Source organism: Montipora foliosa, chromosome 12, assembly GCF_036669935.1.
Source record: "Montipora foliosa isolate CH-2021 chromosome 12, ASM3666993v2, whole genome shotgun sequence".
Taxonomy (NCBI): Eukaryota; Metazoa; Cnidaria; class Anthozoa; order Scleractinia; family Acroporidae; genus Montipora; species Montipora foliosa.
In genome coordinates, this window is record NC_090880.1 from 16,892,743 (window position 1) to 16,917,525 (window position 24,783).

A 24,783-nucleotide genomic window follows, 5' to 3' on the forward strand; every position below is an offset into this window, starting at 1 on the left:
GCCGAGTAATTGCCACTCTCAGACCATAACTCTGGTGATTATTTTCATAACCATTTAACAACGGCTGAGTGTTGTTGCAAAATGGGTTCTTATTAGTTTTTTCGGCAGCTTCTTCTTTATCTAATTCCATGCACACTTGTTCAAGAGCCTCAACATCTTCCTTCGTAACACGAACGTAAAATCGCGCAGGATTGACAAAATTTCCGTCTTCAGGACTTGAAGGATAATTACTATCAACAGACCAGCCTTTTCTCACTTTCCTACGTATACCATCAACTTCATCTCCGATAGTTTCCGCGGAAACCGTCTCGTAAGTTTTAAAGGATTGCACCACATCACGAAGCAGTTGAAGCTCATCTTCTCTCAAACTTGCTACGATATCATTGTCAATGTTTTCGTCGTCTAAATTCCTCGTGGAAGGACGTGAAATTTGACGTCTCAGAGCTCTTACATTTTTCCTCTGTTCTTCACTTAATTTCAGGCCTAATTCCCGAAGTTGAAGCGGCGACTGATCCATGTTGGTCATGTTAAGAAGGCCGTTCTTGCGTTTAATATTGGACGCACGGTGAAATCAGGCATGCATTTAATCACGAGCATTAATACGGATAAATCCTTGTACGTAGTTAACATTCTCCTGAAATAAATTATCATTCCTCATGGGAAAGTCCCTTTGAGACCGAAACAAAACAAAAATTCCTGCGTAGGTTGCCATAAGTAATATGATGACTCATGCTTATTTACATGATTACGACTGCAAAAAATACTCAGCGTGCGTGACAGTCTTCTTTCACCAATCGCTGAAGTTGCTCTCCGCAGTCGATAGATAGTACAAACACATGCCTTTCGGTCTAAAGGGAAAAGTGTATTCTTCAAATGAACACATTTGCCTTATCCAACGGGAAGAGTGAAAGCCGTCGAGGCGCCCTAAGCTCGGTGTGACGAACAACCAACATGGCCGACAAAAATATAAGGATTTGTATGGCAATCCCGCGGGATAAAAGACTTAATTTGAGAAGGTAATCATATGAAAAAAATTTCAGTTAAAAAGCAAATAGATCCTTGATAGAATATACATTTAAAACTTATAATTATGACTGAAACGAGTTTGAATACGGTCGCAAGTGGCCATTTAAGATTAGGTTCACCTTGTTATGAGAAATTAACACCACATGAAATTAAGTATTGGAAAGAACGCGAAGGAGGATGTAGAATTTCACAATGGAAAGAACGCGATTGAGACACAGTTGGTGGTGACCACTGAAACAAATTCATGTAACATTGGATGCAAAAAAATCACTGAAAAAACGGAGTCCTCTTATCAACAAAACAGTCCTCAAACAAACTCTACTTATGTACGGGTTAGCGGAAAGAAAGAAAGCTTGTGCGTTATTTTATTGTTTTTTTGGGTGTCATAATATCTGAAAATGTTTCAAAATTAGGGTTAAAATAGATAGAAATTAGGAGCGCGGAAATTAACGCTGCACTTAATTAACATCGCGGAATAACGCTCTACATTCAACGATTCGCGTTAATTTCATGGAGCGTTACTTTCCTATAATAAGGTAGTCAGGCTATTGCTCTACTTGTCTCAAAACTGACTAACAAAGCAATCCGCCACTTTATTTGAGCGTATTAAGTGACTCTGAAGATTATTTCACTCAGGTTTCGAAACACTTGTGGTTTCCCAGAAACCTTGAGTGATCCCAATTGTCCTTCTCTGGACTCCACCGAATCGGAATATCCAATTCTTCCAGGGTCTGTTCTTTGAAGTGTGTCACGCAATTAGGAGTGTCGCGCGATCAGCATGTGTTGTGACATTACCAACCATGTGACTTAGAATTGCGTGACAACAAAGCAGAAAATTCAAAGGAGTTTTCTTTACAGTGTTTAATAAGAAACATAAATAATTCTTTTACACTTTTTTTGTGATAAATAAAGTTTATAAATATTCCTGCTAATCAAGTAACCACCTTCATTAATTTAACGGATAAATCAGTTACCATTCCTCTGCTACTTTCATTAAAAACCCATTTCGTTCGGATAGAATTCTAGTATTTTGAACTACTCGTAGATTTTTAAGTCGGAAGCTTACGTTGACGATAGCAAACGACTGCGTTGATGTCATTCCAAAATACAAATTCGAGTAAATGGTATAGTTGATATGTGGGTAGAAATACCATACATAATTAAAAACTGAACTACGGATATCAGATTTCCAGCACTTTCATTGGCTCGCCGGACGCAAGCTCTCAGTTCATATACCTGCTGTACCTAATATGGTCAAGGAACGCGTCAGCAATAAAGCGAGCTGAAGACATTTTTGCAGCTCTGGAAAAAAATGGCCGACAAAAGCAATTTTAGGCCGTAATTGACCGGGGCAGAAATCGATGCTTCAGTGGAATAGTTGTTAATCCTGGAGTTTTTAATAAAACAATTATTCTACTCGGGCTTTCTGGATATAAAATTATTAAAACCAACGCGACGCGGTTATCTATCACTTCATATCCAGAGCGCCCTCGTAGAATAGTTCTTAAATAAACTGGTATAAAGACGGTCGGACCAAGGTGGAAAAAACGAATTCTCAAGGAAACTACAATTTATTCATTTCGCGTCCTTTTTAAGAAGACGAGGAAAATGAAAAAATTGATTGCGATTGTTCAGATCGTGCAGAGCCACTGTTGTGGAAGTAACACTCTCCATGCTATCAACGACGTCGTTTAGTACGCGGTTCCCTATTTTGCCTTATGTACAGTAATCCAAGACAGTTTTGGATACTGAAATCCCCGCTGTGGATTCCAGATTACAAGATCAGAATTCCAGATTCCAGATTGGTAGCCTTCTGTTTCCCGACGAGACCAGATTTCAGATTTTTGTGGGATTCCAAAACCCAGGATTCCTTTTTCCCGAATCCAATTTAGTTTCAATGGGGCGATCCCAAGTGGATAGAGACTGCGATCGTCCGCTACGATTTAAAAAAAATACATTAAATGCAATAAACTAGAGAACCTTTTTTGACAAATGTTTGCTATGCTTAATACATAAACGCTGAAGCGATTAACCCCTATCTACAAATTTCATTAATGGCATCTATAAGGTCAAGATATCAAGTTCAAAGAATATCTAGTGCTGTCTAATAAAGTAAGGGTGTTATTTAAAAGAAAGTCATGGAGATACTCTAAAACATGTTTGAAAAGAGCAAAAGGAAAGTCTGAAAATACCAAAAATCAGGAAAACAAAAGCTTTTTATGGTTGAGTCCAGTAAAACAAAATCAAATGACTCATCTAAGTTATTGGAGCTAGGCGCAGAGTGCGCGATGAGCCAATAAGAATCAGACCGATTACGTGTCTCTTCCATTCAGAGAGTGGGAAATCGGTTTTGGACCTGCTTCCCATTGGTTGGGAAGGCACAATGAAGTTTTTAGGCCAACCAATAAGCGTAGGAAGACGAAACTTCGATCTCCACCTCAGTAAACAATTCAGGGGCACCCAACGAGAATATAGTTCAAAAACACTATTTTAGTATTTAAACGGTAGATATGGGCATATTTTTAACTCTTAAAAGTTTTTCATCTGTTCTAATTTCCTAGCTGAAAGTCTAGTGATCGGAAATTTATAGAAAAAAGGCTCTCGAAAGTTCTAGGTGACCTTTTTAGGGTAAAAATTCGTTTAAAGTGGGTAATTATACTATTTTTAGATGTTCGAAAATCCTAGGACAGGCAGACAAGCAAGAAATTTTACAACAAATGTTCCGAAAATTCTAGATCTTAAATTGTCTTCCGAACAGGCATTTTCCGAAAATTGACGTAGGGTGCCCCTGACAATTGTGCTATTTACTGAAAAGAAGAAAATCTAGACAGCCCTTCACCCAACCAAACACCGAATGACGTTAAAAAAGTAAACCTTAATTAATTTTACAATATTGACATTAAAAGAAAAAAATTCTCCTTGTTTGTACAAATATACATGTATTAATACATCCCAAAGTTCGCCAAAGTTTTATTTTGTAATAGGTCTTGAGAATATTATCCTGCAAAGGGCGGCATCTCATTTGCCAAAAAGAGAAGGTTATAATGGAAATCTCCCATTCTCTTCTTCCCAAATCAGCAGAGGGTAGAGTTGTTCGACGCTTGGCCCCCCCCCCCCCCCCCACCCCCCTCCCTTGTCATTGATGTGCCGACGAGAGGTTTATTGGCTGTTAAGGAAACGATGACGTCTTTTGTTCGGTGGTTGGGGAAATTAAAATAAAACGAACTTTGAAATCAATGTTTGCAAACAGTCAACATAGCTATAATGAAGTGAATAGCGATAGTTACGTAAAAAGCGATAATTCTGTTTGAGGAAAGGCAAATTTGCACGCAAGCGGCTGGGACTCACACGGCCGGAGGCCTTATCGCGGTTTCAAGTAACGTGAGAGTATTACTACTTCCACCCCTCTCCGGACGGAATGCTGGCCCATCGCAGGGCTTTTCCCCAGCGGTATGCAGCCGGTACCCGACAGTGCAGAGAAAAGTTTTTTGTTAAATTGAAAGTAAAACTTTCCTTAATTTTATCCAATGTTGACACTGTTACGATCAAGCATACTGTTATATTGACTGTGATATCTTACACAAAATGGAAACTTCTTTTGGGAGCCACGTGCGCAAAGATATATTTCCCTGGATGACATTTGAAAAAAAAAAGCGAGTACTTGAGACCAAAAGGCAAGGCGAGGTTGAATATTTACTGTTTACCAGGCGTTTCGATTGTCCAGGAGCCGAGAATCTGAAGAGAATGATGCTTCCAAGCGTGTCTTCTGATGCATCCAAACCAAAATCTGCCTTGCTTATCAATGTTTTTCTTGGTAGGTAGCCATGCCTTTAGATGTTAGTAGACGCGATGACAACACACTGCATAAGGTCGGCTTCCACTTTTCCACTTTTTTGAACTTGAAGACTCCTAGCCCGCCTCCAACGGTGAGCGAAGTTTGCATCGAATTGTCGTCCATCAATTAAAAATTGACAAAGCCATTCGCATCACAGGAGCCCTTTAAAAACTGAATGTCATCTAGCGCGATATCCCCAGTGTAACCTCGACCCCTCGTGCCCTCAAAAACAATCTGAAACGAGTCAACAACAAAATTTGTTCGTGTTTTCCTGCATGGTTGATAAAGTTCTGAATCAGATGCTTTACATTCTAAAGGAACACCAAGGAATTAGAGGAGCAAGGGAATATCGCCACTTTGTCAAAAAATACAAGAGTACAACATTTTGAAATAAATACGAGGAACCAAGGACATTTGTAAGTACTCATAAAGGGTCGAGCCTCAAGGCACCGTTACACTGCGCAATTTTCCAACCTGTGATTTTGTATTAGTTGTTTGATTTAATTTCTGCTCGGTGTCCCCAATTAGAGCCAAAGCGCGAAATACAGTTGACAATTAAAGTTTATTATTATTATTGTTATTATTATTATTATTATTATTATTATTATTATTATTATTATTATTATTATTATTATTATTAGAGCAAGTTTCAATTGAGTGTCGTAAAACCAAAACCAAAGTAATTACTTTGGCCAATCAAAAAGGACGGAGACAATCCAGTAGACCAATCAAAACTTGAAGTAATTACACATGGCCGACACAAAGCGCGGGAAAATGTGCACGTGCGAGCCACGATTGGTTTTGGTTTCACGTCTGATTGGTTGCAAAAATGGCGCGACAACTTTGAACCAATCACTGTTTGAAGTAAATGCAAAACCGAAGCAATTCGCTAATTACTTTTGACACTCAATTGAAAACCGCTCTATTATTATTATTGCTTAAGTCCTTTTGCAAAGATGTCAGGTGAGTCAGGTGATCTCTTTGCTGCTCCAACGACACAAAGCAACAAATTAAGCCAAACACTGAATAATCGTTGCAAGTAGCTCGTTTAGTTTCTAAGAAAATCGGAGGTGAAGGCGCTGAAGACATTAAAAATACATTCTACGATCCTCAGAACATCATGTCAAGCTCGAAGTCCTCCCTCGCTTGTCTCCTTTCTATCATCCCTTGCACCTCACAAAACAAAACGAAAAAAACAAAAACAAAAGCAAAAAAAAGCAGAGGGCGACTTGGAACGAGATAAGGTGCAGTGAAAGCCGTTTAAATAATTACCCTGTATTTTGACTCGGAAGTATATGAAACATGCGATTGTTGCCAATCTTTTCCTTGTTGTCCCGTTCTTGACCAGAGCTGTGTCTTCGTCCCCTCGCTGCTATCTATGAGATAGACGTTAAGTGAGCCCACGGTCTTGCCGTACATGCTGTACCACCAGCTTAGACATTGCGCCTCTGTTGGTTCAAATGATTGGCTCATCAATTGAGACTTGTAGCCAAATCTTGCAGGGTACGACGACTCGATGTACAGATAATGACCTAAGTGAAAATGATAGTAGGTCAATACAACGAAAACAACTGAACGAACTTTCGGATGTATGGATAAATACCATTTGATGGCCGCCCACTATGAGCTTATGAAGACTACGGAAAGCTACAATATTCTCTTTTGTTTTTTGTTTTAATTGCTTGTGGATGCCTCCTTCCACACACACACACACCGAAGCCTAGAGTTTTCAAGATGTATGAGGGTTCCTAAAACGAGCATACACATGACGACACCAAAGGCAGCTATAACACCACAAAACCGTTTGGATTTGATGAGCAAAAACAATGGGTCTCTGCACACTCTGCACTTACATGCGCGTGTGGCACATGCATCACGTGCCTGTACATTTTTCTAAACAGTGATATGAATTGACTAGATTACAAACAGAAAAATGCGACGGACTAGAGCACTGGACAATAAAGGAGAGTCGCTGCACATTTAAAAGGCGAAGGTCTTGTAAAAAATGCTAATGCTAATCTTATACTAATTTGGATTCTAAAATGACGTTCCGTATTTTGTCGTGGTCGTTACTGCGTTGCGTAACTCCGCAATGTTAAGAGAAATTGTTAATAGATGGGACGTATGATTTATCGTCCTCATTCAAGCTGACGTGGGGATGTTAATGATTTTTCTTGTTACAGCAACTTGCCGAAAAAACTGTGTCGCACCTCTGTTGGTTGAATCAGGTAAGGCCGAATAGATTACGCCACCCGGCTTGTCGACTAAATTACGACAAGGTGCAGTTTAATTTGCTAACTACGAGAATGGCTTTCGTGTATCTTCACGAACACGTCTGTAGCGAGAGAAACAATTCTCACCTGTCTTTGTGCCGTGGTCTCCGCTTGGTCCTGTATTTCTACTGGGAGTGGTACCTGTATGACGATACCACTTGAATGATGGTGTGCTGCTCCATGCGTTCGTCCAGTGACAGTAGTCTTTGTTAAAATTACAATCAACGGAGTCTAAAGAAACAAATTTTCGTCCTTGCAATCATAACTTTGATCATTCTATCCCTTGCTAGAGGCATAAGCTGGAAAATAACTGGTGTAACTCCTAATGCGATTCTCTGCAGCGGTTTTAAAATCCTGGTTTTCTCTTAAGCCAATGATACATGGTTCAACAACTTGCAACCTTTGTTGCTCAACAAATGTTGAACAATGTTGCACAAACGTGCATGTTGAACGGAATAGAGCTGGTCTCTATTTTCGTTCAACATCGTTCAACAACATTCAACGTGTTGAATGGCATATTTCAAAATTCAACATGACACGACACACTGTTCAACATTTGTTAAACAAGAGCTGCAACATTTGTTGATCAACAAATGTTGAACCGTGTATCATCGGCCTCAGAATCAAACACCCATGCGAATGCACGGATAAAAGCATCTCGGACACAAAAGGAAGCGAAGAACAATGACTCTGTCAACGACTCTCTGCATGTAAGAAATAAGTATTTATTCTATTCGGGGATACCCAGAAAAAAAAGAAGGTAAACCTTTCCATCAAAGTTCGGATGCTCTGTCACTGACGTACAGGAGCCTCATGGGAGCTTAGGCTTAAACTTGATCAGTACCTTAGCTTCACGGTGCTGGTATGCTTATGTCGGTTTGTAACTAAATGTGAACTGAAGCCATTTGAGCACAGGCTAAAACATAACGCCAAAGAATCGATCTTCCCTTCGATGTCCCAAATCGAAGGGAAATGGTAAGGTAAGTAATCCCGAAAAAGGGTTTCCTGCAAGTACGAATCACGCGTACATATTCCTAATCAATAAGCTGGTGGTTAGGCTTTCTCTTAGCGTTTGCAAAGAAGTGATCGCGATCCTGATTTTTTAGTTTAAGTACCCAGGCCTGGGACCAACCTTCTGTACTGTAAACATGCTGTGCAGTGTTCGTGAAACTATTGGTAAGGCGAAAGCAGTTCCTCGCTCTCCGCTTTCCTGACTTTTGCTGCGCATGGCACTTCGTTTACTTACTTGCAACACAGGCCATCATGTTACACATCCGAAACTGAGTGTCCGCGCCTCGGCATCTTTCCCCGCCATATTTAGGAGCAGGGTCACTGCATGCTCTCCTTCGTTTCTGTTTTCCGTATCCACAAGGTTTGTCACAGGGTTCCCACTCTGCCCATCGTCCCCAGTTTCCGTTGACGGGCGCTGAAACAAAGGGAGAAGTAATCGGTCAGTGTAAAATGCAGACTACAGACTGCAGACTGCAGATTACCTAAAGGGAATTCGAATTTAAGCCTTCTGATGATTGCCGGTTGTCAAAAAAAAAAAAAAACACGTCATCAGTTGCTTTGCTCGCACATGTTCCAGATTTTTGCGAAAGATCGTTTTCACTGACCCTCAACAAAAAAGTTAAATCAAAACTGTTGAATGAAAAAAACGTTGGAATGTTGTAGGAGACAAATTCATAAATCAATTCTCGAATTCTCAGGTCTGTGCATTACAACAAAACACCTCTAGAATGTGATGACATTACTGTGAAAACCTTCAATTGTGTCCTCATAACATCTGCGGGACCGATTTCGGAAAACTTTTGAAACGAGAGAGGCCGCTTCGAGCTAAGAAAATGAAACAGACTAGATTTTTTAAGTGGAACTCATATTTTTTGAACAGTTTTAAAACAATGCGAGAATTTAGACCCCAGTCTGCATTTTAAACCCAATCTGCAATCTGCAATCTGTCTGTAGTCTGCATTTTATACTTACCGGAAAAGTAATTTAACAGATCTATTTGCACGATGAGTGCGTCTCTGAAATATGAGCTCGAACGAAACTTCAGCCTTGTGGCCAACCAAGGTCTCACGGAAGTGTCTCAATAAAATAATCCTTGGACAAAAACTAATATTTTACTGTAACTGCCTTGAATGCAGCTTAGAAAGTTGCAGCCATCAGTAGTATATCAATAGTTATTTTAAAATATTCGAGGCAACCTGAGCGTCTCCATCTAGAGTCTCCAGTGCGTTCCGCAGTGATACCATGCTTTACACGGGTCTATTTTTTCTTATCTAACCCGTACCACTATCACTTCAAACCAGCTAAACTACATGTAAATTGTCGGCGGTCTTTGCTTATTCGAGGACCGAAAGATACGTTAATTTCGTCGGCCAGAGGTCAAGGCGGAAGATTTTGCTCTCGTTTATTAAAACTTCCTTTTCTGAGTGATTTAGCGAAACCAACAAGCCGCACCCTTACGCCCTGTACGAAAGGTTGCTGTGCCAAATTGGGTAACAGCAGAAAACAATCTATTTAGTTGTCGTGTTAGTCTTGACGTGCAAGAGGAATGCGTGGGTTATTTTTGATTAAGCTGAAAGATTTACAACTCGTGATGTGGCGCCTTTTAATACCAATTATTTTTAATTAACTTTAGCTCAATGTTCACAGGAAAGAAATTCTATCTCTTGTTTTTAGCCCCACGCCAGGAAGTCGTGATCTAGATTTTAGCGGCGAACGCGATGACGCCCCTTCAAATGAATCATTTGTCAAGTTTTCGTGTTCACAGGAAAAGAATTCCATTCCTCTTAAAGTCACTCATGGTTAAGTCTTTGTTCGACAGAGTGTTGCGAACTGTTCATAACATGTACGACATACAGTGGAATACGGACTTATTCAAGTTCGAAGGTCGCTAAGCGATTGGGGAAATGGTTTGCAATATTGGAATTTCGTTGTTTTTCTCTCGACGTTCTGCTTAAGATCGTCATCCTTCATGATAGAGGTCACACTGGGAAAAACCTTCGTGCAAAAAAAAAAATGATAACTGCTTTCAGGACAACGCGAAACAAAGAAACTGGATCGAAGATGAAGTATTATTGCATTGATTTTTTTCTTTTCAATACGTTCTTGAAAAGATGCCATGTCAAGAAAGGAAACGCGCGACTCAGCAGCTGACAAAAGGATTTACACCGCAAAAATCTTAATTGCATTCCGCCTCGTTTACCAACTTCCTGTTCCGTAGTCGATGAAAGGTTATAAAACGACAAAATAATGAAGAGTGCGTTTAGCCTTTCAAAAAAGCCGAGGCTAAAGCGATTAAAAGTAAGACAAGTGGATATAGACAGTACCTCAAAGCACTTAATACGGTCAAAATACAACCGGAATAAGGATCAAACAATTCACCTTTTGAGCGTTAGCTTTCACGTGTAGTATCAGTGACTTTTTTCTGTAAACAAACCGCGAAAGTTCGGACATTCGAGCAGATCGGACACATAACACATAGTGAGATGGCGAGGCGAGCGGGTATGAAATGTTAGTTTCTTTTTGTGTGGGACTTTGAAATTATCCAACAGAGACACTAGTTGCTTCGATGGTTAGGATTTGGTGTGGAATGCGACCATATATACGACGACAATTTTCATTCACAAAGGTAAATTCGTAAATAACATCATGCGAGGAGAAATGCATTTCGCTTCCCTCCGTTTAGCGATCAAAGATGGAAAAAACCTGACTCACCCCCGTAAATCCTGTCGAAATAGGAGTGTAAAACTATCGCGCTCCACACCAAATCCTAACCATCGAAGTAACTAGTGTCTCTGTTGGATCATTACAAAGTTCCACACAAAAAGAACTAACATTTCATATCCGCTCGCCTCGCTATCTCACTATGTGTTATATTCCCGATCCGCTCGAATGTCCGAACTTTCGCGGTTTGTTTACATAAAAGTCACGTGATACTACAGTGCATCCTGACGCTCAAAATCAAATTTATAGGGGCTATGCAACTGTTTTTATTAACACACATCGGAAAAACACAACAGTGTCTCACCCGGATTTAAAACTTACCGTAACATTCCTCGCTGGTGCATTTAATTCGATCGGTTTGGATTCCATGAGAGTCTGCCCCAGGACAATGTGAGCGTGCCGAAAAGCATACCCGCTGTCGGTACTTCATGCATCTGCTATTACAGGGGGTGTACGCTGACCACTCACTCCATCCTATCGCTTCTTCGTCTATTGAAAGTCAACACGTTTGCATGATTAATACAAGAAAGGTATGCATATCGTGACAATCATGACAATTCAAGATTCTTAAGGTAAATTGAAGAGTCATTTTGATATTTTGATCACAACAGGAGTCTCAGTTCCATCCGCAACGGCCCGCAAAGGGTGAAGTGGGGGGTAGGGGGGGGGGGGGGAGGAGGGAGTATTGTCAGAAAAATTGGGTGGGAGTGTGTGTGGCCTGCTTCCTGAAACCCTTCCTTAGATACCCTATTTCAGACCTATGTCGGCTGTTACAAGGTTGGCGTACTAATATGGGTGTACCCCAAACTCGACGAAAACGAAGAGAAAAGAGGGACTAGGACCAACCTTCAACCAACAAGCTCCAATAACGTACTTACTTTTGCAGTCATACAGGGCATTCATTTTCTTGATATCCAGCTGACTGAAGCCATCTCCCCGCCCCAGGGACATGTATTGATTGTTCAGTGCTTTGATAGTGGGCAGGCCATTCTTGGAGAACGTTCGCTTCCCATAATGCATCAGGCTATTATAGTCGTAATCAAAACCCATGCTGTCCACTTTCGAATGTTTGTACCTGTTAAACTGTACTTCCATACCTACAGACACACACAAACATAATTTTGATCATTACTCTAAAAAATAAATTGAACATATTTTGATGGAAGCTTTTTTGATGGCAGTTTAGACCCAAACTCTGGTGTCCCTCAAACTAAGCAGTAAACGCGCAAAGGACATTGGTATGGAGAAACATTTCATTCATTTTAATTCATTTATGCAATAAGGGACAAAGACCCTGGAGAGTCAACAATAGGAAACAGGTCGACATCCGAGGGTCAGTGAGCGAAAGTTGGTGTGCAAAACAAAAGCAAAATGTCGCTCGCGTTTTGCATAATAATAGAGTTAAATTCCCAAAAGCCTTTTTCGCTATTGTTCTGAACACAAACATGGCCGCTATGACGTCAGGTGCAAGCCAAGGATAGACTATTCAACAGACACCACAACACTGGGAACTCTATAACTTGCTCTTTGTAAATAGTGTGCGTGTTCTTTTACGTCCCATAGGGTTATCGTAATGAACCGTGGACGGTTGTGAGACGGGGCCTTCCTTTGCGTTAACAACGTTGGTTTTATGCTCAGGGCCGATATGGAAGGTAGATATCAAGGGTGATGGTGTTTGTATTGAGTGGGTCTTAGAACACTTTGCTTAATCTTTTGTGGAAGTTATTTGAGTTAGAAAGCTGCAAGATTTTGCTATCGATTGCTGACAGGTCAGTCCATCCGGGGCTTATCACTCCATATGGCTTAAAGAGAATCGATTTCTTTTGTTTTGCAGAAAAAAAAGGACAACCCTTTCATGCGCGTAGTTAAATTACCGGCCGATTTCCTTCCCCATATTTTAAATATTCCATACCCCTTGCTAATTGATCAAGTTTAAGGCCCGCAGTTTAAATTTTGTCCCCCATTTCTCTTCATTATGCACTTGAGGATCATTTTTAAAGCAAAAACTGTACCTCTCAGAGATAATTGAATTGAACGAAAGATCAAGGGTTCTACTGCACCAACCGCTAAACTTGCCAATCATACAGCGCTCGCAATAGACGGCAAGTATATTGTAGTGCCGTATATTGTAGTGAAGTAGATATGACCACCAAGGGTCGCTTCTGTGAAGATTTCTCAACTAAATATTTACCCTTTTCAATATTCTCCCAAATAATCTCCACATACTGATCTCTATCAGGACGTGACTGCTCGTGCCAAAACCCTATTGCGTGCATTAATTCGTGCATGATAATTCCTTTGCTATTGCATCTCTGTCCCAGTGAGAGATTCTGCGATCCCTTGCGCCAGTATAGTCGCCCAATGTAAGACCAACAACTGTGAAAGCAACAAACCATTGCAACTTTACTAAAAGGAAAGGAAATTGGATATGTCTTCGCGACATCACTTTTGCAAAACTAATGTCCGTGTTGGTCCGTATTTGAATTTCGAATATTCTCCCTGCATTTTCAGTTCCGTGCTTTCTTGTTCCTTTGAGTGTTTTGTAATCAGAAGGTTACAAGTTCGACTCCAGTTTAGAAACACCCGTCTTTTTCTTTCGAATAATTACTGATAAATCAAAGTTTTTTCTCTGTTCCCCTGTCTCCAAGGTTAAATAAACCATGTTTAATTTCTTTAAAAAAGGACGAAAAATGCTTTGCGCTTAGCTATCATGCTAGTTCTGAAAGCAGCAATTCAAACTGAACAGGAACATTGATGAAGAACTTTAACTAGCAGTAGGCTAGCAGTTTTCGGGACTTTTCGGGACTTTCGAGAAACGGGTCCCGAAACTTTACGGGCCATTTTCGGGTATGACTATTTCCTTTGTATCTCAAGAAGGGAGAGGATTTAAGTCGTCAAACGTCATTTCACAATTGGCTTTTTGAGCCCGAAACGTTTTCGGGACTTTCGAGAAACGGGCCCCAGCAGTTTGAACTGGATTTGAACCCGAGGCAGCCCTAACCAATGGACCACGCCCCCTCCCGTTTCCAAAATGTCTGAAACCTCGTTTTGATGGCCAAGGACTTTTAGTTGCTGAGATGCACTTCACCCACCCTTTGTCCTTGCTAAACTTGATCCAGTTTCTTTCCGTCGTTCTCACTTTAAACTTGACACAAGTGTGTTTGTGAAATTCTTCGATGGCTGCCATGATATTCCCTTTATACAAGTCTTGGGAAAAAGAGGAAAGAAGCGTTAGAACAACAGCCCTTTTTTTCATGTCAGCGGACGAAACAAAGCTAGATGTAGACTGTGACATGCAAATACAAATGATCTAGCTCTTGGACAGAGTTTGATGTTACCTTAGTTTGAAGAGATTTGTATCGTAACTATTTTTAAACTATGGTGGCACATGAAACTATTTGTCTCAAGACATTGTCAACCTGGTTGCTTTGTGAACTGTAACTTTCGTGACCTATTGAAGTTCGTTTTCATCTTAGTTAAGGTTATCAGCTCATATCATCGGCTGTATAATCGCGCCAAGCGTTGCCAAGCTAAAATATTGGAATCTGGAAGCGAAACTTTTGAGTATACAAACATTCAAAAATCGGGGCCACCCTCCACGTTAGACAAAGGTCATAAATTGCCGCTAAAAACACTTAAAAGAAATTTCATTTTAGTTCATCGCCCCAATGTTGGTGCGAAAATCAGATGTCTCATTTGCATTAACTGAATGTGTCGGCAATAACGCAACAATTTTATTGTTACCTGTGTCCCGGAGAGATTGTTGGTCACGTGGATGTAAGTCAAGGATGCATTTTGCAAACTACTTCATTCAAATATTAGATTTACATGACGTCATTATTGTGGCCATATATTGGTGCACCTAGCCGGTTGATCTAATATTCTTTTAGACTGTTCTCAGTCCCATTGTCTGTCGAGCGGCACGATTTTCTGGTCAATCTTTGTCACGCAATCGACATAAGCGTGACAAACACTAAAAAGCACGGCTCCACGATATTTTTAAATAAAAACTTCAATCCCAAAAGAACAGTTCTAGCCAACCTATTGAGGTGAAAACTTACCTAATCCCTCCTCCATTTCATAAGGAATCACTCGGTTCGGCCAAACTTTTTTTCTTTGTCGAACAGCGTTACGCCTAACGCGTGCTTTTTCGTACACATTGCCATCCCTATCTGTCAGGGCAATGTCCCCTTCGTGACCGATGTTAAACGCTGAAAGTAAAGCCAATATTTGATTTTAATTTTAAATCAAAGTTATTGATGTATATGTAGTTTTAGGTGGTATTAACTTTGTAGACAACCTAAAATCTGCTGCCTCCAGCCAATGAAGGATAAATAAAACAAACAATGCAAACAGATCGCACGTGCCACGTTTTGGACAAAGGTGTGGTGGAGAATGCAGCACGCGCTCAAGAAATACAACAGCCTCACGGCGGACGCGCCACCCATTTACTTTGCTGCTTTCTTTCTACACATCAGGGTTTTCTATGCCAGTTAGCCATGGCATGGAATCATTCTGTGTCAGTTGGCACGCAAGGAGGAAGGAAGAACAGATTATCATACACGCGACACGCGACATGATACCCGCGACTCAACGTAACTTCAAAGTGAACTCTACCCAAGTTTTACTTTAAAATGTTGCAGGATTAGGGAGCTTTAAGCAAGGAAAACGATGGTCATCAAAACGAACATCATAAAAATTGTAACTTCGGATTACTTTTTAAAATTACCTCGCGATGTTTCAAGTCGCTTGATCTTGAAAAGTCCGAAACAACTTACTGGAGATAAAATTCATGGCCGAGGAGAAAAGGAAGTTGAAAAGATATCGTTGGGACCCATGTCCTCGCATTCCCTAAAATTCTCGTTGTCATAACCAGAACAGCAAAAACGGAATCAAATGAATGAAATCTAAAACCTCGAGTTTTTTTTTATTTTAATTTTTTTCGCAAGTTCCTTTTTTGTTTGAAGCAATCCAAGAGGATTAGACAAAACGTTGACTTGTAATCTCCACCCTCCTCATGCAAGCATTCATGACGACGGTTCCGGCTCAAACCCAAGCCACTAAGTATTGAATAGCCAACGTGATCTCTGAGGTCTTCCTTTCAGCAGATCAGGATAAATGCAAGTGCTTCAAGTGCTATTGGTGAGTATCTTCTTCGTGGGGGATATGCTTTTGACAAAATTTCTTGCAGTGCGTAAACCGCTATTTTAAGTGAGTTATCACGCCAACCCACCAAATTAAGTAAAATATTTCGGTAACTAGCTTATTGAATCTTACAAGGATCTAGAGTTTCGTTCTCAGGAATTAGAAAAAAAGAAACGAAAAAAGGAAGGATTTCAAGCCTCCGAATTTGCTCTCAGGGCAAGAATAACCGAAGATCTTCGTTAACACGGAATTGCTGAGGATCAAACGTTCTCGATCGATAATGTATATCTGCAAAACTTCTGTTCAAAGCCATGTCCAGTTCACAAAGCTAGTCGTAATTGATACTGGAAAGTTTTTAACTCCTTTGTTTGAATGGTGATCAATGAACGAGCAGCGAGCCTTGTTGATTAATAAGCTGCGTCACCACTTTGCTTTAGGCCAATAAGACATTTTCCCCTCTGACAGGATTGTCTGATCAAACTTCGACGAATTCAGAGTCCAATTAGTAGCAGTCTGATGTCCGACAGGAATGGTTCTCATTCTTTAGTTCTCTCGATTTTAGCTAAGGGTAGGGTCAAAAAACTTATTTTTTACGATTGATTTTAAGTTAATTTTGGATGAGGTCGTTCGCCAGAGGTTTTTCCCACAATAAATCATAATTTAACATAAAGGATTAATATCCTCCGTGTTTTGATTTGCGAGTGTTTAATATTCAGCGATTGCGGCAATACTGAAAACACGAAATGATCCTCGATAAATATACGAATTAAAACGGTCTTAAAACGGGCCTTTCTAGTTGTAAACAAAGCTGGACGAAGCACAAAATCGCAGTACGTGAGCAATACTGGCTCCGTTCGGAAACGGCTCATATCAGTAGAATTCCCTCAATCAGTGGTACCCAAATGGAGGACTAGCGTAACGTTGATCAAATATCATGGTTTGTCTCAGGGAAGATAGCGTACAAAAAAGAAAAATAATACGATAATCACTTTATTAATGAATTAACTAGATTATTTTCCTGTTGGCTTTTCTTACGTTTGTTCACTTCGCTTATCCAGTCCATGACGGTGAGCTCTTGTTCTTCGTCCAGTGAATGAGACGTAACGGGAACCCCTAGGTCACACAAAAGGATATAAATTCTTTCTTTGACATAAAAAGCGTCGGGACTCTAGGATCACATTTTTGTGTAAGTTGAAAGTTAACCAACCTTTGCGTTCCACGAATGTTAAGTGTTCTTAAGGTAGGAAATAGATTCATGAGACTGGAACAGCAAAACTAGTGCATCTTAAATATCTCGCCAAACAAGCATTACCCTTGTGCCACAGGGAACCTCAATAGCCACAACTTACCTGAATCTCCATTTATGTTGACGGGACTGGAGGTGGAGAAAAGACTGCCTTTGATAAATAATATCACCGTCTGAATCAGCAAATAGTTCCACAGATCCATACCTTAACTGCGAAAACAAACAAAAAAGAGTTCAACACCAACACCGCGGTGTAAAGTTCATGTTGTGAAACCCCAAAGGCCATAAACTAAGTTAAACACACTTAATTTCTGCCAAAACGCGAAGAGTGTTAGCTGACCACTAGAAAACCTGAAATGCGTCTACGAGGCCTTGTTCCGCTCTATTTAAAGGCTAAAACGTCGCGTGCTTTCCTACATGATGTGGAATCCGCATGAAGTGTGATCGTCGTTTGACGCAAATCCAACGTAATCGATGCAAATTTGCGGTCACGTGCCGGCGTTAGTTTGTCAGTCAGTTAAGGGCATGAAATTCTTCACAGTTTTAGCAATTTATCGATAGCTCGTGTGTGAATACTAGAGGGCATCTCGCTTAAACAAACTTTTGATAACATTGTAGCCAATTTTCGAAAAGTCAAAGATACGTGGTGTTATCTCTATAGGAAGTCACTAATTTATCACAGCTTGACAGAGACATGCCTGAAAAAGACAAATTTCCTAGAGAGTGGACGTAAGAGGCAATAGACAAGCTGGAATGGCCGCCTGAACAACTAAAGGGAAAACTTGGTCGACGCATAGCGAAATTTTAAACCAAACTACTTGCCGCAACTATCTAATGATGTGTACATTTTCATCACACACCAACTCGATTCCTCTATCTGATAACTTCTTAACCAGAGCAGGTACTTATTTCATTACTTCATTACTTTCTTATTGAGTCAATGAGACTTTTCCAGCATATCAATTTCAAGACCGATGATCTTGTCTGTTGAAATAATATGTAGCGCATGCGAACCTGAGATCTCGACTATTGAAGCTGACCTCATGAAAACACCAATAAACACCTTAATCCGGATATTTGTATAAGGGTTTTTCGATGTAGAGAGAGGCATGTTTGCTAGTGCACTCCAAATACAACAATCAAGTAACAAGCTTATAGCATCAAGATGATGCTAAAAATAGGATCAATTGAGTGACCTGTTTATGACCTTTCTAGTAAACAGAGGTAAAGTCTTCCCTCTATTTGCGATTATCATTAACGACAAAGTCACGTACGACTCTTCTTTTTTCGTTGAAGTAAGTTCCGTTGTTGGCTGCTTAGCAGCTCTAGCTCCCTCTACGTGACTTTATTTATAGCTTTCCTCTTTTTTCAGGAAAGGATGAGCCATCTCGGTGAGGCAATCAAGACACCCGATCCAACAGCTGGTGAGGAGTCACTGCGGCAATTGATAACCTCCCATGGCCGGGTGGAACGAGGCAATATAATCTGGATATAGGTGCATTTGGCTGGGTTATCAATCGATAAGGCTATTACTTTCTCAATGCAGTTGCTGGGGATTTTTACCTACGAAAATGCCTTTTAAAGTAAAGTATGAGAAAACGCCCTCAATTTTTGTGTTTATCAGGTAGCTTTTCACAGCATCTAAACGCTCAACGATGTACATATATCATCTCTATTTTCGAATGCGCCATAATACACTTAGTTTGCCGCCCAAATTTTGCATAAACAATGATTTCCAAATGGTTTTGGGATACTGCATATTTTCAATAACATTTGAAAACAATAGTTTTTGCAAAATTTGAGGGGAAAACAAAATTAATTGTATTATGGGGCATTCGAAAATAGAGAGTAGAAGAAATACAAATGACTTTCAATAATTTGATTCAATGTGAAATGCTTTTTTTTTTAAACAGCGGACGAGATGTAGTCTGATATCTGTCTGAGGAAGTAGTTGACTGAAATTAACAATTGGTTTTCATGGTTACCGCGCCTCGATTTATGGGTGCACGCGGGAGGTTGCTAAGCACGAGAAGCGTAAGAGTCGCACTCGGCTATCGAACACTAACCATGAACCAATTGTTTTATAACATTGGCACATCATTTTATCAAATTTTAGTTTCTCCAAACCAGTTGAAAGCTTACAAACGTGCTTTTCGATGGGTTCGTTACGTCGCGTCGATGTCACCCACGCTCACTCGTTTATAAATGCTCAATTTTAAAAAAAATCACAGGAGTCAAAATGCCTTTATGGACGCAAAGATACTGAGTCAAACCATTTTGACAAACAACCAAACCATCACTTAATAATCAATTTTAGAAAATTAAGCTAAATTGAAGCCTTTCATAATCAAATCAGTTAAGTCAATGACCGTCGCTGGAGTTTGCCGAGTTTGACTGATTGCGATGTAAACATTTTCAACTGTGCAATTGTTGAAGAGGGATCCAACGAAGCTGCTGCAACTATTCTGTTGTCTGGAGGGTGTTAACGAGTTGTTTTTTTTAATACTTTATGTCTGGGCTTGGAAGATTAAGACTTCCAGCTGATAAGCTTTTGGAGAGAACACTGAGAACTTCGCTGCGGTTGCAGAGTTGAGATGACGAATTTTTACAGCCCGTGTTTGTGAAATAGAGTTAGAATTTATTTCGTGAGTTATATTTACCACGAAATAGAATATTTACCTTTGAATGTTCCCACAGATCAGTTATAGCACTCTTCGTTTTTTAAGAATGCCTTCCGTTCTCAATAATTTCATTCAGTTCTCTTTCCAGTTTCGGGGCACAAAAACTCCAATCCCATAGCAAACGTCGGTAGCTCTTCTGCCTTTTTTTCTTTTGGTATGTCTATAAAATTTTCCCTTTTCTCTATTTTTTCGGACGAACTTTATATATTTGATTATGATCAGGAGCTCATAAAGAAAAAAATTAAAAAATTAACGTCATCAGCGTGCGTCCATAAGATTATGGAGCACGCTAATGACGTAGGCAAATTGCTTAGCTGAGATTGGGTGACTTTACTAGCTATGTCTTAAGACTCAGTTGTAACATGTGGAGGAGGAATAGATATATATTCGCTGTAAATTCGGAATGTTTCCTTATAGGTGGTTTGCAAACCAATCTCGAGGGAGTCAGATACCAATGCTGCAATGTACAATTGCTGGTGGACGAACAGAAGGAGCAAATGAGAGATCGTTTGTTGTCGTCCACCAACATGACGGGCGATGACGTAACGTGAAAACCACCTAAAGGTTGATCATAACTCAGTGAGTTGGGACATGTGTAAAAGGCTTTTAAATGAACTCAGTCGCTGTTGCAGTATGGAAATGACAATCTCGCAATCTCGAACGTCGCGACTAAAATATCCTGGACCTGCTCTTGTGAATTAATAGGGAGCTTAAGCAACGACAACAGCGACGGCAACGGGAACGTCATCTCAAAATATAAAGTCGAGATATTTTAATCGCTTCGTGACTATTTCAACCTTTTTGATATGACGAGGGTGTGTTAGTTCCAAAAAAAAAAAAAAAAATGACACGGCACTAAATTTAGGGGAGAAAATGAAAATTTATCCTCAAGTGCAGAAGTCCTTGACAATTTGGCTATTTCACGTTGTAGTCTTGCTGACGACGGCAAAGAAATGGACAAAGATGAAAAACACACGGGCAGAGCGTGCAAAGCTATTGTTTTTTCCCACTAAATATCAGTGTAAATATGCAAATTTGTGACGTTCTTGTAGCCGGCTCCCTAATGAAAGCATTTCAGAGTATAAGAAGCAAGCTTGCCACGCACTTATGTGAGCCCTCACGACGTTTCAGGTTTATTATGAAACTTATTGTGTCGCTGATCATGCGCACAAAACAAGTTGGAATTTATCAAAGGTGTAATCTTTGGGAACTTTAGCCTAACACATTTTGCACAATGAGGTCATCAAGAAAGCCTTTTATAGCAATTAACTCCGTGATGTCAATTAATTGAAGTTTACAGATGTTCCGACAATTAATTGCTTTTCCTTTAATTTATCGAAAGACCCCTTGTTTTGTTTAGAATTTAACTTATTGTAAAATGGAAAAGTTGGCAAAGCTTAAAACTTTGGACCGAAAACTAGAGAGGAAGACAGAATAACTTGTCTTATTATTGTCCAATGAGGGATCATTAACTATGGCATCAGAGCGAGACAAACTGAACCTACACGAAGGTTTTGTCCCGAAGGCGTAAACAACGGGAGTGATTTAGTTTCAAAGGCCTTGAAAATCAACTCACAATTTAATAGTTAGCGGGTTTATTCTTAGGCTTAGAAAGTACGAGGCGTGATTCTTCCCGGATCCTACTGGGCGTGGTTTCAACTTTTGCACGACTAGGAACATTGAATCGATAGGCACTCTTACAATAAACTTCGTTTCAGCCTAAATTAAAACCGTAAGGAGAACTCTTCCAACACAGTTCATTTATCACTTTTGCGGCGTTTGCATCGAAAAAACAATTTTTACTTACAACAAGATCAATACCATTCCCTAATTGATCTCCATTTGAATGGCATACTTCTAAATATGTTGCTTCCTGATTAAACGAATTTTCTCCCTTTAAATTATTAGAACATACAATTCAAATGAGCTCCATTCGAAGTACATTCTAGTAAAAACTCAGAAACCGAGAGATCAACCGTAATTAATGCTGATAGCAGGCTATGAGGTCTTGCATAACATTATGACAGCAGAGTTTTAAAGTGGCATCCTGAAAATCCAATATAGCGAATTACCTTAACAGCACTAACAAGGTGGAAAGACGTTAGGCCTGCGCAAAACTGCAATGCAACTTTACATGGTAAATTAATTAATGTGACAGTATTGAAGCACCTATCGCTATTTTATGGACTATGTTTCCTGAAAAAAAAACTTTAAAATGGTAGCAGTTTTACAAGCCAAGTGCATTCACCTAAATAGTCAAACTCGGGAACTGGACTACCAATTGCGGACTATATAAACTAGGGGAACCGAAGAAAATTTGAAATATCTTTGGATGGGTTGTAATTGCATGGAAAATGGAGACCGTTTGAAGGAGCACGCTACTGACTTTAAAGAACTTGTTTTATTCTAAGCGTCCCAAATTCCTTACTGGCACTCTTCCATAATAATGCATAAAAGAATTATGAAATTGCTTGATAAATTCAATGGCTGAGACAAAACTCAATATATTTCGGTCAACTTAGCTTAATTTCTATAGATTAAGACTCACCTTATACAACAGCTTACAAGATCAATTACGGGAAAGTCAGTACACCGACAAGACACGGAAGAAGACCTTTGACGACGGCTCCAAAAGAATCTTTGCTTCTTTAACGGTTGTTATCCTTTGAATTTGCAAACTGTTCAGGATTTCACGGCAAAGCGTTTTCCCTCAAATAACGGTGCACAAATGTACAAATTATGTACGTTGTTTGTAATTCTCAAAGCGCTTTCCGTCTCCTACGACGTTAGAGAAAATTAATGCAACCCGATGAGCGAATCATAAACATGAGACACGCGTTATGACGTGCGACCAATATCTTAATTGTCTACAGTACTTTGAAGCCTTTAATATTTGCCCACCTCTTGGTGAGAGGCTCGCAAAGATGGTATGATACGTCAGGAAATATCGAAACTAAACTCAACGATGTTTGAAGTCTTTTAAATTTCTTTCATGAAATAGACACAGAGAAGCCGAAAACTATGGGCTTCTCGCTGAAAAGAGGATGAGATTGCATCTTCACTGCAAGTGCCATTTAAGAATTGCGTTATTGATCAATGCCAATTGTCAAGTACTCTCTGATTTACGATGTAAAGGACTTATTGTAAGTTACGCCACAGCTAGCATGAAAGCTATGAATTACGTTTACAATTCTTTTGGTTAAGTTGGGGGTGTCAGAAGTGTATATAGTGTGCTCGCATAATATTGTCACCGCGGTAGAAGATCGCTCCAAGCTCTGTTGCCTGTGTAAGTTCGGATTTCGCGCCGAGTGTTTCCCGCCAAAACGAAGCGGGCTGCCAGAGCAGAGACTGAACTTATCGAGCGCAGCGCGGACTCACAGTAAAGGAATGGTACTGGCAAAAATTTACCCAATAAATCCACTCGACAGCAATGAGATTATCGCAAAAGCTAAGAATGAGATAAATTTCAGGAGTCATAATTGCTGTAAATCTATTTCACGATAACATTTGAATGCGAACAAACGGTACAATACAATAATTGTTCCGGGCTCACGCTATTGTGTTCAACGCTTCAAAAGATATAGCTGTGCCACTAAAATAACATATTAGATGACTCCATGAGCTGCACATTATTTTGCCATATCAGAAGCACGCCAAAACTGTCACTTAAAACAGGAAATCGTGGTCACAAAGATTTCATTGATAGTCGTAATTTTAAGTAAGCTCAATGGAGTTTCGGGGTTCAATATTATATTTATAACACACCGGGGAGTTCATATTGGACATGCATTATATTTTAGGTCGATCATATGTCACGGATAGTGGCTGCTACATTTTCAACGTGTTAATAAGATTTTCAATTCTTTTATTAGCATTTTGGGTGTTAGTTAATAGGCGGCAAGAACAAAACGAATGCCAAGCAAAATCCGCTTATTTCGCCAATCAAACGAGGGATACTCGCGTCAATTATCGAGAGTTTACTGCTCCACCACGCTTTAGAATTGCCTGTGCTTGCCGTTTCTGCGTCGATATGGTCTTATCTAATGTCATCGCAGCAGGAAACTTGGCTCAAACCGCGGACAGAAAGATCCTCTTGTTTTTCAAAGCACCGGATTTGAACGATTGGAGCAGGCTTCCGCTCAGCAAATTGATAGCGAACAAATAAGCAAAAACAAAAGTATTCCACTCAAAGGAGATCTTTTTCTCTGCCAAGCCGGGTGTAACTGAAACAAAGCCGATTATTAGAGTTTGGCCCTGCCTTTCGATGACAACAATAGTGCTTTAGCGACGACAGACAAAAGCACACAAGGCAAAAGGGACGTTTGGCGAGTAACGAACAAAAAAAAAATGACTTTCTAAATTTTGCCATCATTTGACCAAATTAGAGCTCAAATCCCATTTAAAATATCTTCAATAAAATTGACACAGGGCTCAAACAGGATCCTGACTACCACTGATATTCTGTACACTTCTTCCATGCAACATACGTTAATAATAGCTTATGTTACTACGAGGTGAGCTTTTCAAAGGACAATGCATTTTGTACTGTACAATCGAATTGCATTGTGAGACAATATTTTGCCGGCAGATACTCGAAGTCAGTCGAAATATAAAAGAAGACGTTTTGTCTTATCTAAATACATACCATACAATTGTAAGGCGTAGCAACCTTCTCCCTAAAACGCAAATGAAGATACGTAACGCAAGATAGCACAAGCAGAGAATATTGTGCTCAGTTGAAAGCATACACTTCAAATACAGTCAGTCCCCAAATGCTGCAAACGGAAACGAGCAGTAACAACTGAATTCGGCGTTTTGTTGTCAGGTTAGGATTGCATGACATGA

The 24,783-nt window shown here is 39.9% G+C and overlaps 2 protein-coding genes across 4 annotated transcripts in view; both read right to left on the reverse strand.

The window, feature by feature from the left end:
* Positions 1 to 698, reverse strand: part of LOC137980508 (XK-related protein 6-like) — a 4,674-nt gene extending 3,976 nt beyond the window's left edge. Inside the window, exon 1 of the mRNA XM_068827967.1 lies at positions 1 to 698. This exon is cut by the window's left edge and continues 523 nt beyond it. Within this exon, the coding sequence (XP_068684068.1) occupies positions 1 to 526 (526 nt within the window). The 5' untranslated portion in view covers positions 527 to 698.
* A 3,456-nt stretch (positions 699 to 4,154) lies between these two features.
* On the reverse strand, positions 4,155 to 24,783 carry LOC137980509 (meprin A subunit beta-like). 3 transcript variants are annotated; one of them, XM_068827970.1, is made up of 13 exons: positions 24,584 to 24,783; positions 22,487 to 22,716; positions 17,361 to 17,467; positions 17,047 to 17,124; positions 14,928 to 15,077; positions 13,959 to 14,073; positions 13,058 to 13,242; positions 11,745 to 11,963; positions 11,188 to 11,355; positions 8,381 to 8,560; positions 7,222 to 7,365; positions 6,134 to 6,393; positions 4,155 to 5,095 (listed from the first exon to the last, which is right to left on the reverse strand). In XM_068827970.1, exons 3-13 carry the CDS (start codon positions 17,458 to 17,460, stop codon positions 4,988 to 4,990), a joined length of 1,707 nt encoding a protein of 568 aa, XP_068684071.1. In that variant the 5' UTR covers positions 17,461 to 17,467; positions 22,487 to 22,716; positions 24,584 to 24,783; the 3' UTR covers positions 4,155 to 4,987. The 3 variants fall into 3 exon arrangements, with proteins under 3 accessions (XP_068684071.1, XP_068684070.1, XP_068684069.1); XM_068827969.1 differs by lacking the exon at positions 22,487 to 22,716; XM_068827968.1 differs by lacking the exons at positions 22,487 to 22,716; positions 24,584 to 24,783 and adding an exon at positions 17,562 to 17,685.